The sequence below is a fragment of the Dipodomys merriami genome, unplaced genomic scaffold, assembly GCF_024711535.1.
Source record: "Dipodomys merriami isolate MVZ:Mamm:240054 unplaced genomic scaffold, mDipMer1.0.p SCAF_11, whole genome shotgun sequence".
Classification (NCBI taxonomy): domain Eukaryota; kingdom Metazoa; phylum Chordata; class Mammalia; order Rodentia; family Heteromyidae; genus Dipodomys; species Dipodomys merriami.
Genome location: NW_027202382.1, coordinates 1,030,702 through 1,043,527, shown reverse-complemented (window position 1 = coordinate 1,043,527; position 12,826 = coordinate 1,030,702). Strand labels below are relative to the sequence as shown.

Below are 12,826 nucleotides of genomic sequence, written 5' to 3'. Positions count from 1 at the left end.
TATCCTGAGAGTATTTCTATAAATATCCTTAAATATAGAATAATTTAGTACCTCATGCCTTCCCTTACCCATACTTTGTTTCTTAGAAAATTGGTTATATTCTATGATACTATTCTGTACTTTTTACTCATGACTTATTTGGAGATGTTTCTTACCAGTGCTTAGAGTTTTAAAAATTCTTCTTAATGATCACTTAATATTCCTTAGGGATGTCTCACTGTGAAATAATACAAAAAAATCTAGAAGTGGGAAGAAGGCTGACCCTAGCTATACTATAAACAATTACAACTTACTACAAAAGGATAAAATCGAATCTTGTTGATTTTTTTAAAAAAATACAGCATATATTCAAATTTGTTCCCTTTCTATACCTCTGGGCAAATAGATCCTAGGTATCACTTAGAAGCAGTAAACATACCACTCTATATTGATTTTAAAATGAAAAAAGAAAGTATTTATCAAGAAAGATAAGACCTCTTTAAGGGCATAGCAGAACTTGTAACACTTTTTAAGAAAATTTCTGTCTGAAATCATAGAAACCTAGAGAGACAATGCAGGATGTCAGGATGAGCACATATTTTGAAATCAGACCAACTTGGTCTTTAATTCCCACTTGGACACTTAGTACAAAAATTTGGCCAAGTGACTTAATTCTCCGACCTTCAGTTTCCTTATTGGTAAAATGAGAATAATAATACCTATCTCTCAAGACCTGTGAAGAACAAATGAAAACATATTTTACTTTGCATGGGTACCTGGCACACAGTAGTTGTTTACTAAATATACGGTTAGCACCTCCTAGATTTTTTGCCTACTAAAAATGATTAATTTCCTAAGCACTTTGGATGCTGTATTTCTATAGATGTATCTTATCACAATGATAACTTATCACAATGACTTTTACATAGTAAATACTTCAAACTCATGTATAGATTTATTTTGATCTGTACCTCTGAAAAGTGTTAGTTTTATTTTAAGAACTCTACAAAGTAATAATGACCACATACTTGAGCATATGTGCCATGTGAAGATATCTAACATGGAATATCTGAATTTCAGCTAGAGATTGGACTTGTAAAAGTTTGACAGCTGGTTCATGGAGTTCTAGATGGGATACTCAGATTGGTAGCATATGCTGATTACTGTGGGTATGTACTCTCAACCTGGGCAATTTCAAGTTACCAATGTGAAGGTTACTTGTGTGCAAACTCCCAGAAAATTTAATGGTCATTTCTTACAAGTCAGAACAATTCTGGTATATTACTGGAATCTCAACACTTGGGATCACTGTTTCGAACATAAAAGCAGTTTAGGAGACTGGAGTCCTTTGGACTCAACGTCTTATTTTGTAACTTGGTCTTATTTTCCTGGATTGTTTAGTAAAGCAAGAAGATTAGTTCTGTTTCCTCCTCCCCCATCCCCCTCTTGGTACTTCTTTACAATTCTGCAAAGATGTCTCAGGCTTTGGAGGCCAAGATGACCAGGTTTCCACTGGTTAAAAAGAAATGTTACTTTAACTGATGTTTAGCTATCACAAAGCCTGTATCTGCATTTGTAGCAGAGGCTAGGTATCATAGGAAGCATTTTTGATACTTGGCATTTCAATATGATTTTCATTTGTGTGTGAGTAAATTCTCCATATCTACTAGATTAATGCAGAGTGACTTAGAGGGCTTGCGTCACAAACTCAGATGGCTACTGTGGCCAGTGGATAATGGAACAAGGAAAGCAGGTGGTGTATAACACATTGGGAAGTAGTAGACGTGGAGTGCCCTTTGGGAGAGCATGCCAAAAGGAAGTGGCTTTCATTCTACTCCAGCCTACTGTTGTAATGATGGAACGTGTATTGCTGGTTGCCACATCTTTAGTTCCCTGACTCCTCACCTTTTTCTAGTCCCTACCATACTACCTGCCCCAGCAGCAGGTAATGCATATTTTAATTTAAAGTTTCTTGAATTTTACATGTTGGCTGCTAATTAAACACACATGCAAACTCAGATACTTTCACTTAAGGAGCCAATCAAAACATATCTGAGGCCAAACCTAGCCTGTGGGCTTTTAGTTTGAAATCTGTTTTAGCATACAAATATATGCAGCAACTCATATTTATTGAGTGCTTTTGTTTAGGCATTTGGATAAATTTTTTGTGCTAATCAAAATGTTTAATCTTTACAATTCTGTGAACAGTACTACTATTTCTACGTATACAATGAAGAGTTTTGGTTACGCTACTTGACAAGGTCATGTAAATAGTAAAAGGTTCTATGCTGGGAGCTGGTGGCTCACACATATTCCTAGATACACTCAGGAGACTGAGATCTGAGGATCACAGTTTGAAGCCAGCCCAGACAGGAAAGTCCTTGAAACTCTTATCTTCAATTAAGCACCCAAAAAACCTGGAGGTGGAATTTTCATTCAAGTAGTAGAGTGCTAGCTTTGAGTAAAAAAGCTCAGGAACAGTATCCTGAGTTCAAGGCCCAGGAACAGCACACACACTTAAAAAAATTCTATAGATAGTAAAATACATATAATTTCAATTATACTACAGATTTGGTGTAACTACTGAGCACAGTTTATACACACACACACACACACACACACACACACACACACACATATACACAGATTCTACCTATGCAATTAAGTGAATGTAAGGCTTGGTAGAGACTGCTGTCTGATATCAGTGTTCATTCATGTATAATACTTGGTTTGTGCATACATATGCATGATTTGATAATGTCCTGGATTACTGTGTGTTTTCACACTTTATAAGATTTTTTTTTCTTGATAAAGCTCAGTGAGTGAGACCAGGGTAAAAATAGCACAGGGATTTTTTATTTCTCTTTGCCACAAACTAGACACTCTGTGCTTTGGGGCCAATATCCTCTGTGTCCAAGGGCAAAAGTTCTTTCTTGTTTCCATATTTAAACCCCACCCATGGAAGTGGTCCAAGTCCTGAGTGATGATCACTTCCTTTGGGCTAGGGTATGAAGAATACAAGTAAATCTAGCAAGAGGAGTAAATCCCAAAAGGCAGAGATAAGTACTTGAGGTCAGAGACTGCATCTTTTATAGTTTGTCTACATACCAAACTCATTAATATGAAGAATTATCTTAGCAGTAGTGCTTGTAGTAGAAAAAGTATTACAGAGAAGCTAATCTTGTCTTCTGTTTTCACATTAGCTTTTGTGATTTCTAGCATTGGGGGATGTCTTTTTGAAAAAGAAATGTAAAATCAAGGCCGTGTCATGTTTCTTCTTCATTTCCACTTTTTTTCTTACTGTATAAAGTTTTCTTTTTTCCAACTTAAAAACTCTGTGCTATCTGGGTAAAGCTCTAAGATACTAGGATAAAACTGAAAACAGCATGAAAAAATCTACATATTTATCCATTTAGGTTCCCCCTATCTCTGGGAAGTTTTTATAGAACACCCTTTGGCACCATAAACCTCTTTCTGGTTTTATTCACTTGATGGGGAATAGGGGAGAAGAAAAGTGCCCGGCCCTCTGGTGGTACTCTTCTCAATAGTCCATACCCATCATGTGAATGGAAAGAACCCCAAACGTTCATTTTCAGAACTGTATCTCAGCTCCTGGCTCCTCAAGAAAACCAGTGTGGTTCCGATGTGGGATGGGAAGAGTGGTTTGCATTGGCATCAGCCTTGCGGGTGATTTGGGGCTGGAGCACACACAGCTGTGGGTTACAGATGCTTGCTCTCCAGTATTAATGTGGCCAGCATGTGAAACCATGGCACCCACAATACTACACAAAGGTCCACGCCTCTGATAGTTTGAGAAATAACTCCCAGCTGAAGAAAGTAGTCCTTGAAGGCCTGGAATACATTCCAGAACAGAAGGTCCTCTTTTAGAGGGGTAGAAGGAGGAATAAGATGCCTTGATGATGTTGGACTGGACACCAGGGACTATCTCATAGGTTGTACACAAGTTCAGGAGCTTTAACAAAAAATAGCAACAGCAACAAAAAAATAATTCTCCAAACCTTATGTTCATGCATATTAAAAATTCTATGTTGGGCATGTAGCAGAGAGCTTATACATTCAAGCCATTCTGTATTTTCTTTGAAGACATTGAATATAAAGCATTAGTGGTAGTTGTCATTTGGCTTGAGTCAGAGTGTGTTAGAAATATTCCTACCAAATTTCATTTCTTTATGCTGTCTCTTGGTGGAATCAGAGGATATTATACCCAAGAGAAAGGAAATTAATGTAGGTTTGGATGGTGCTTTCTTTCTTTCTTTCTTTCTTTTTTTTTTTTTGGTTGGTTGTGGGGCTTGAACTCTGGGCTTGGGCGCTCTGCACTCTTCAGCTCAAGGTGAGCGCTCTAGCACTTGATACAGCGCCACTTCTGGTTTTCTAGTGGTTAATTGAAAATAAGAGTCTCACGGACTTTTCTGCCCAGGCTAGCTTTGAACTCTGATCCTCAGATCTCAGCCTCCTGAGTAGCTAGGATTACAGGTGTGAGCCACCATCGCCTGGCTGGATGGTGCTTTCTTTGTAAGTTCAGTAAGCTGGACTGTTTGTGGGACACAAGGATTTTTGTACTTCTCCCTTATGAGGTGTGTACTTCTTTCTAAAAGTGTATTTGAGAAAGTATGTTTCCACACATCCCCCACCCAGTTAGTGAGATAGTTTTCTCATTCAGGTGCAATTTCCTAGTGAAATACTAGCTTCTAAGTATCCTGAAGTTAGTTTATTGACTCTTATTGCACTTTTGAGTACCTAATAAATAATTTATTAGTCTGATGGATATGTGGCTACCTAACTATGGAGCATGAAATATGCACTGTTTTTCTAATACACTGTAGGGAGACCTGTTTATAAAGTATTTAGTATTGGTTTTATAATGCACTGTTGACAACACTAGACCACGGAGCTCAAAGATCAATCTCATTTTGGCCCACAGTATTAATGCTACTTTATAAAGCAGTGTGACAGGTCACTTAGGCAGTGGCTCTCACAGAAGGACTCTGTTAGGAAGGCAAGCTGTAGTGGTTGCCAGTGCAGTGGATGAATGTCTTTGTTTATATCCTATCCCTGACGTGACTCTATGGCAGCTGCTGATGTTGACCAGGTGATGAAACCCCATTTCCCTGTTCTCTAGAGGAATTCTGGAATAAAAGTACTGAATTCTACTAATGCAGCATTCACAAACTGGGCAGGGAGCTGGTATGACTGGGTTACAGTTACATTCTTGGAGAAAGGAGTCAGCAGTAAGAAGAGGAACTTAAATTTCCTCAGTTTTGTCTCATATTGTTAATGAAGTGATATTCTTCCTCATACTCCTTCATTGAAGCCACATATGTGACATAGTATAAAGTATTTCCTTTTTTTGTTTTCAGGAATTTTCCTTAGGAATGGTTCACAAGCATTTAAAAATCTGCCTAATAAGCACTACATTTGGAGTATGATTAAATAAAAATCAGATAATGTTAAATCAATTCTCAGTGTTAAAATTTTCCTCTAAGGATGCTTTCTTATGGAGATGTTGTATAAATTACAATGGTTTTATAATGTATCATTGCCTTTTAGGGTGTATGTTTTGGAGCAAGTGCATTAAGAACTCTTTGCTGGTTCTAAGTATTCCAATTCCCAAACTGGAAACTCTGAAAATACAATGCATTGAATCTAATTGACTTGCTTGTGACTTCTTATGTGGTTTTAGACACCAATGCTGTGTCCATTCTGGTATTTGCCATTTCTTTTATTCATTCCTCATTGTTTCTGAGCTTTATTTAGACCTGTTCAATTGGACTTGTGCTGTTGTTGTTGTTGTCTTTTCTCCTCTGTAATAGTCTTTGATTTTGTTCTATGGTGTCTTCCTTAGCAGGTAGCCATATCTTTTACCTTTTGGAATGATAGTCTCTTTTCTAAAGCTGTTATTTATTGAGCACTTACTAGGTGGTAAGCATTTGTTAGGCCCTAAGTTACCAAGGATAGTAAACTTGATCCATTTTTAACCAGAGTATACTTTAGTGAGAGAGGTGGGAAGTTAACTTGGCTTTCTTACGTAAGCACTCTTAATATGTGTATTTTTTAACCCACAGTTTTTTCTAATCTCTCTCGTTTTTTTGTGAAGGAAAAAAATAACCTTTTCTCCCTTTAGGGCCACTTTTCATTTGTGTTCATGATCATAGTCTCTCTTAGGACCCTTTTATACCATTTTCCCTCTGGCTTACATCTTCAATATCTTTTTCTCTGCAGATTTCATCCCCTTTGCTTATGATAGAGTATGTTTTCCTTCTTTTTTCTTTTTTCTCTTGTAGGGAGAAACAAACTGTCAACTCACTTAAAAATTTTTTCTAGGCCCTGCTAACTTTTTACAGCACATTCCTTGTTCTCTTTATGGAATTTCTCAAAAGTATTCACCTTTTTCCCCCTCCCTTTTGTCTTAGTTCTTGTGTAATATAGATTCTATATATCCATCTATCTACCAAGACAATTCTAACCCAAAATTCATTATAAAATAGGTCATCCACAACTCTCTCTCTCCATTTCTCTCTCTCTCCCTCTCTCCCTTTCTGTCTGTCTCTCTCTCCTGAATACCTATACCTAAACTTAAGAATTACTGCTATCCAAAAAAAAAAAAAAAAAAAAAAGAATTACTGCTATCCAAACACATCTGAACTATACTATGTTACTTCTCAAATTATATTGTACCAGCCTCTGCCAAATCCCCTATTACTTCTCAAGCATTGTTTGAGTTTGGTGTTTATCATCTCTGTGAATTTTCGTTTGTTCTTATTGTATGTACTCTACTACCACTACACTTTATTACATGCCAATTATAATATTATATACTAGAACATTTTAAACTCTCAGCCATCCTACCTCCTGTAAAATCTGTCTTGTCATTCAGAACATTAGACAGTGGGCCTCTTAACACCACAGATGTCTCCTGTCTGTCTCTCAGTGCCATAGTTGTTTCTTCTAAGGTGTTCACTTTGGCCATGTTTTCTCACCTCTTAAGTCATATCTGTACAGATGGATAAAAATCTGATAACTCCAGTATTGATCTGTTTTCTGAGCATTTCTAATTACCTAATTAGCTGCATGATCTACAGTTACACCAAAGTGAACTTGTTGTATAATCCCCAAACTTGTTTTTATTTCTGTTGATTGTGCTATTTTCTGTTGCTCTGTCAGAGATCTAGTGTCACATTCGCTCTTCTCACTTGTTATCTACATCTTATTAGTACTACTGTTTCCTTAATTTTATTCTCAGAGTATCTTTGTGTCTTGTTTTTTTTTAGCCAGCCCATTTGCCAGTAGTCATGATACTCAGTTTTTATAGGAGCTTCTTAGTTGATTTCTTCACATCTTTGTTTTCACACTTCAGTCTGTCATAGTGTGACAGATAAATCTTTTTTTTTGTCTTTTTTTTTAAATTTTATTTTATTTTATTTGTGAACATACTGTACAGAGGAGTTACAATTACGTGGGCAGGATAATGCGTACATTTCTTACCAAGCATTGCAGCCTCCTCCTTTGTTTACCCTTCACATTTTTTTTTTGTCTTTTTAAAAAAAGTTTTTTATTGTGAAAACACCTTACAGAGGGGTTACAATTACATGAGCAAGGTAATGAGTACATTTCTTTTTTTACATTTTTTATTGTGAAACATTTTAGAGAATAAAAAAAAATCATGCCGTTGAGAATCTCTTAAACTTTTGACTGCTAGTGAGTAAAAGGAAAAACTCCAACTCTTTCCAATGAACTATGAGATTCTTGACATTATAATAATTACTATTGACCATGCATCCTTTCATTTATTATTACTCTACATATAACATACTATTTTATAGTCAAACTGGATCACTTTTCTAGGAATATTAACAGTTCTTCTGTGCCCAGAACAAATGTTAATTCGGCAAAGAAGTTTCCTATTACCAAGATAGAAGGAATTTTTTTTAAGTCATATAGAATTCTACTGTTACTCTTATCACATTTGTTAAGTTTATTTATTTTTATTATTATCATTAAGTAGTGTACAAAGTTCAACAAAACAGTTTCTCTCCCATCTTTCCCAACCCTATTCATACCCTCAACTTATGTGTTTACATTTAAAATTTTAATTAGAGATAATATCACTCTATTGTAGCCCAGCCTGGCCTCAAACTTATGATCTTTGTGCTTTAGCTTCTCAAGTGCTGGGAGTCCAGGTACACATCACCCCATGTCGTTCATGTTATGTTTTCATAGGTGTGTATGTGTCTGTGCGTGTGTGTGTGCAGTGCTCAGCTTCTCTATATTAGAATATAAATTTCTTATGATCAGGGACTGTATCTTAATTTTTGTGTTCCACATATCTTTTTATACTTGGCAAAAACATTTTGTAATATTGACTAAAAATGTTTAATTTTTTCAGGTGACTATAGTAATTGGAAGAAAAGGAAATAAGTTGAGCAAACAGCTGGTGGTATAGCACATGTAAAGCATGTGTTTGGCATGTGTGAGGCCTGTGTTCAAATATTACAACACTCTCCCCCACCCAATACAACCCCCCCCCAAAAAAAGGAACTTGAATGGGCTAGAGGTATTGCTGGATGATAAACTGCTTGGCTAGCATGCATGAGGTCCATGACTCAAACCCAGCGTTGGGGGTCAGGGGAGAGAAAAGAAAAGAAAAAGAAATTGAGTTAATTAGGGCATAAGTATTACCATATCCATTTTCAATCAGTAAATGATTCAGTTATTCCCACTTTGTTACTTCTATTTTCTCTGGGGTTTATTTATTTAACTATTAGTTGCTGTCAGCCTCAGGAATTATTAACTCTTTTTTTAAAAAAGTGTTTGGGTGGTCAGAGAAGTATGTCATATTTGCACTTAAAAATGTGTTTTGATGTATTTGGTGCTTCTAAGTCATGTTGTCTGCAGAATATATGTAATTTCCTTTCTCAATCTCTCAACAGGCACGCTTTGTGCCCACCCCACCTCCAAATCGGCTTAATTACAAATCAGAGGGCAGGCTTAGTGAACAAGACTGGCAAGCTCATTTCAAGGTCCCATGTTATGGGGTTGATCCGTCTCAACTTGAGGTATGTTATTCTTTTCCATTTAAGTCATTTGGCTATGCTCACATTCTTTGGCAGCCTAGATGAGATCTTTCTCTACTAATTATTCTTTCTTCTACTCTTGGACTATCTTTCGTGTTCATCCTCACTCTCTGAAACTCAGATATGTATTGCTTCCTACTGCTTCTTGCCTATGAAGAAATTGTTTTAAGCTGTAGTTTTTAGTAACATTTATTTGGATGCCTTTGTGATAAACTTTATTCTTTTGTCCATTCCATTAATTTGTTTGTTTGTTTATTGGTGCTGAGGATCAAATCTAGGGCCTTATGCATGTCTCTTCCTTTATCATCTTTATTTTTTTTGTCATGTGGTAGGAGGGCTGAGTGATTACTATTAATATTTTTGATAGTATTGTTAATCTTAGTAGTAAACTTTTAGAACTGGAGTGTAACACACATATAAATTGTAAGCATATTGACTGATGAATTCTGAAAAGGTGAATGTAATCCAGGATCCCCAGCTAAATAGAGATAAGAAGCATTGCCTACATATCACATGCTTCCCTTACATACTTTCTCAGCCATTCTTCTGCACCAGAGGTAGTGACTACTCAAATACTCTTAGCCATTTGTCACCATTTTTAACTTATTGTCAGTGGATTTCTCCCATTTTCTAGATATCTTAAGTTTAGAAGCAATCTTCAAGTAGAATCAAATTTGCTTTGTTTCAACATTTTTCTCTTTAAATACAGACATATATAAATACATGTATATATGTATTTTTTATAAAGACTTAAATTTTTATACTGGCATTTCATTTCTCTTTTTATGTACTTTTTAGGCTTGAAATCACATATAAGAGAATATAATCTTTGTGTTGCTTTTCTTTTTTTTCCCCCTGTGATAACTCTAAAGGCAGAGTTGTATTTTCAGATAATTGTATAAGGTATTGAGCACTGCCCTACAACATGATTTCCTTGGGTGTCTGAATCTCAATCTTCCTTTCTGACAGTAATCTAAACTATTATTATGATATTTTTACTGAGGCTGCCAGCTTCTCATTCCACAGTCTTTAGAAGGGACTAAATAAAAAATTAATATTATCTTTAGAATCCTACAACTTTCGTGGCCACATGAAAGTAATTCCCCAGTGCATCTCCACACCCCTGCCTGTTTTTCTCATATTCATTTAAGGAGAGACATCACTGATTCTTTTCTTCTAGGTTTTATACACACACACACACACACACACACACACACACACACACACACACACACACACACACACACACACACACACACACACACACACACACACACACACACACACACACACACACACACACACACACACACACACACACACACACACACACACACACACACACACACACACCAGTGACCATAGGTTATAAAGAAGCCATTGTCACTGTTTGCACCTGGGAAAAGATTAAAGTCATTTTTTATTTTCACACTAAAACAGTGTAGGTAGAATGTTTGAGCTCTTGTACACAAGATTCATGCTGACCTCAGATGCTTTTCTATCTGTGAATCTTTATTCCCAGGCATTCATCCTTTCCCTAACAGTTTGTAAACTACCTTGTCTACTATACCCTACCAAAATCTTTTCATTTTCTTATTTGTGTAGTATATCAAATGATTATGACATTTGGATATTTCTTTGAAGTGTTTCTATGAAACTGAGCCCCTTATTAGGCTGTCAGCAGATGGTGCATCACACTGATTATTCTAGCTTGTGTAGAGACAAGTGTCATTTGAAGCAGTTTTTCCTTTTGCTATAGAAAAGTGAAGGTTTAGGTAATATTTACTTCTGGGGGAGGTCCGCGCCATTGATTCAATACTGTGCCCTATCTAACTCTTAAATTTCCGGGCTTGTGTGTGTTACTCTGTTGGTCACATAAAATGATGTTTTTAGTGTATTGTGCTTCTCACTTGGTGCTTGTCTCTAATATAAATTTTTTTAGAACAGTTGTTGTTATTTATACTGATGGTTTGTTCCTGTATTTAGGCTCCACAATAGTTTGGAAGAAAACTGACTAAAAACTGATGGCATGTATGTATATCTTATTTACAATTTGGACCGTGATCTTGTCCTCTGCACTCTTTGAGTTCTTCTGGCTGAGGCTTCTATATGTTGAAATGCCCAACACAGGCTGCTAGAGATAGCTGGCAAGTCGTTGTAAATAGAAACATGTGCAATTCTAAGTCTCATAGAGGAGAGAAAGGCCTGTGATTGAGACTGGCAGTCTTAGATGACAGCACATTTTTTTCTTTCCTTCTTTGGTCCCATAAAGATTCTTAAGTGCATTTTGAATTAGTCAATGCATGAACTGCTAACCCAAATTCATGTCCTATGTTTTCAGGAAATGTAGACAAAGAGGAAGGCTTTATAGTAAACTATAGGTTCAAAGTTTAGTACATCTACACATGAAGGTGGTAGGTTCAATAGTGGCATGCATGCATCATTTTTAAAAATCTGAGTCATATTTGCATCATTTAGGTTTGGCTAGATCATCTAGTAAATTGAAACACAAAGAAGTTGTTAAATAAGCAAGTTAAGTTTTCCAATTTCCCTAAAATTTGAATAGAGAGTTCCAACTTGCACTCTAGAAGTTTTCACAATTATGAGATGTGATTGTTTGGGAACATTTGCCTATTAAAAGATGAGAGTTTGTCCCTAACAAAGAGAGTAATGGAAAGAAAGAAGGATCTAATTGGGAAGCAAGGATGTAGATATAAATGTTAAGTGAATCTTAAATGTGAAGATTATTACCTTCATGAGTAAAGATGATAATTCTTATCAGAACTATAACTTAAAACTACTTTTTAATCTCTCTTTATTCCTTTCCCGCAAAACATGCAGGAATAGTAGAATAATCTGTGTGTGTTGTGTGTATGATTTTTAAGAGAGATGAATGTCTTACTGTCCTCTCATCAAATTATAGTGAGTCAAGGAAAAACAAGCAGGTTAGATTATGATATAATTAGTCACAAAGGGAACTTCTGAATTTTAAATTATTGTTAGTTTTACTTTTTCTATTTTTATAGTGATTCAATCATTTTTTCCCCTTAAGTTCACATAGACAGTGAAACTTTATACAATAATGTGGGGATGGTAGTTTTCACAAGGGAAAAAGTCAGCTCTCAACTTATTTTCCTGAGGAATATGGAAATTTGGGATGGATTATCTGTTCAGAGGAGGTTTCCTTTATTAATTCTTTTTTTTTTTTTAACTTAAGACATCTGTTAACATTTCATACAGCCCAACAGATGTTGCAAAGCAAGTCCTATACTTAGTTCTCAAGAAAAATGACATTTCCTCAATTTCTTGCCCCACCTCTGTGACTGGTTCTAGTCTCCTGCTTCTGCATAATTTCTATATATTAAGTTATGTACCTTAATGCATTAGGAATTTGAGCTTTAACATTATTTTCACATTGTAAAGTTTGTCTAGATTAGAAACTAGTTTATATGTTGCTCAGAGTAGGAAAAACATTATTGAAATTTTCCTGATTCAACATATAAGACTAGATAGTCTGACTCAACATTTAAGACTGGATAGCCATTCAACATTTTTTTTTCTGTAAAATAAGTGAGTTACAAAAGCTTGAGTTGTTTCACCATACGGAAGTGCTGATTGTCATGCGGTGTGGAGCGTCATTTTTATTATTTTGGCAAGAACAGGGACAGTTTTGTCTTGACAAGCCATTAAATGAATACCAGTGTGTGTCACATGAAAAACCACTGATCTTTAACCCAGCTCTGTACTTAACCAAG

At 35.9% G+C, this 12,826-nt stretch overlaps 1 protein-coding gene across 4 annotated transcripts in view; it reads left to right on the top strand.

Moving 5' to 3' along the window:
* Nucleotides 1-12,826, top strand: part of Bnc2 (basonuclin zinc finger protein 2) — a 433,182-nt gene that overhangs the window by 115,598 nt on the left and 304,758 nt on the right. For all 4 annotated transcript variants that reach the window (XM_070007731.1, XM_070007722.1, XM_070007714.1 and 1 more), the window contains exon 2: nucleotides 8,928-9,053. In XM_070007731.1, coding sequence (XP_069863832.1) covers nucleotides 8,928-9,053 — 126 coding nt within the window. The remainder of the gene's footprint in view (nucleotides 1-8,927; nucleotides 9,054-12,826) is intronic.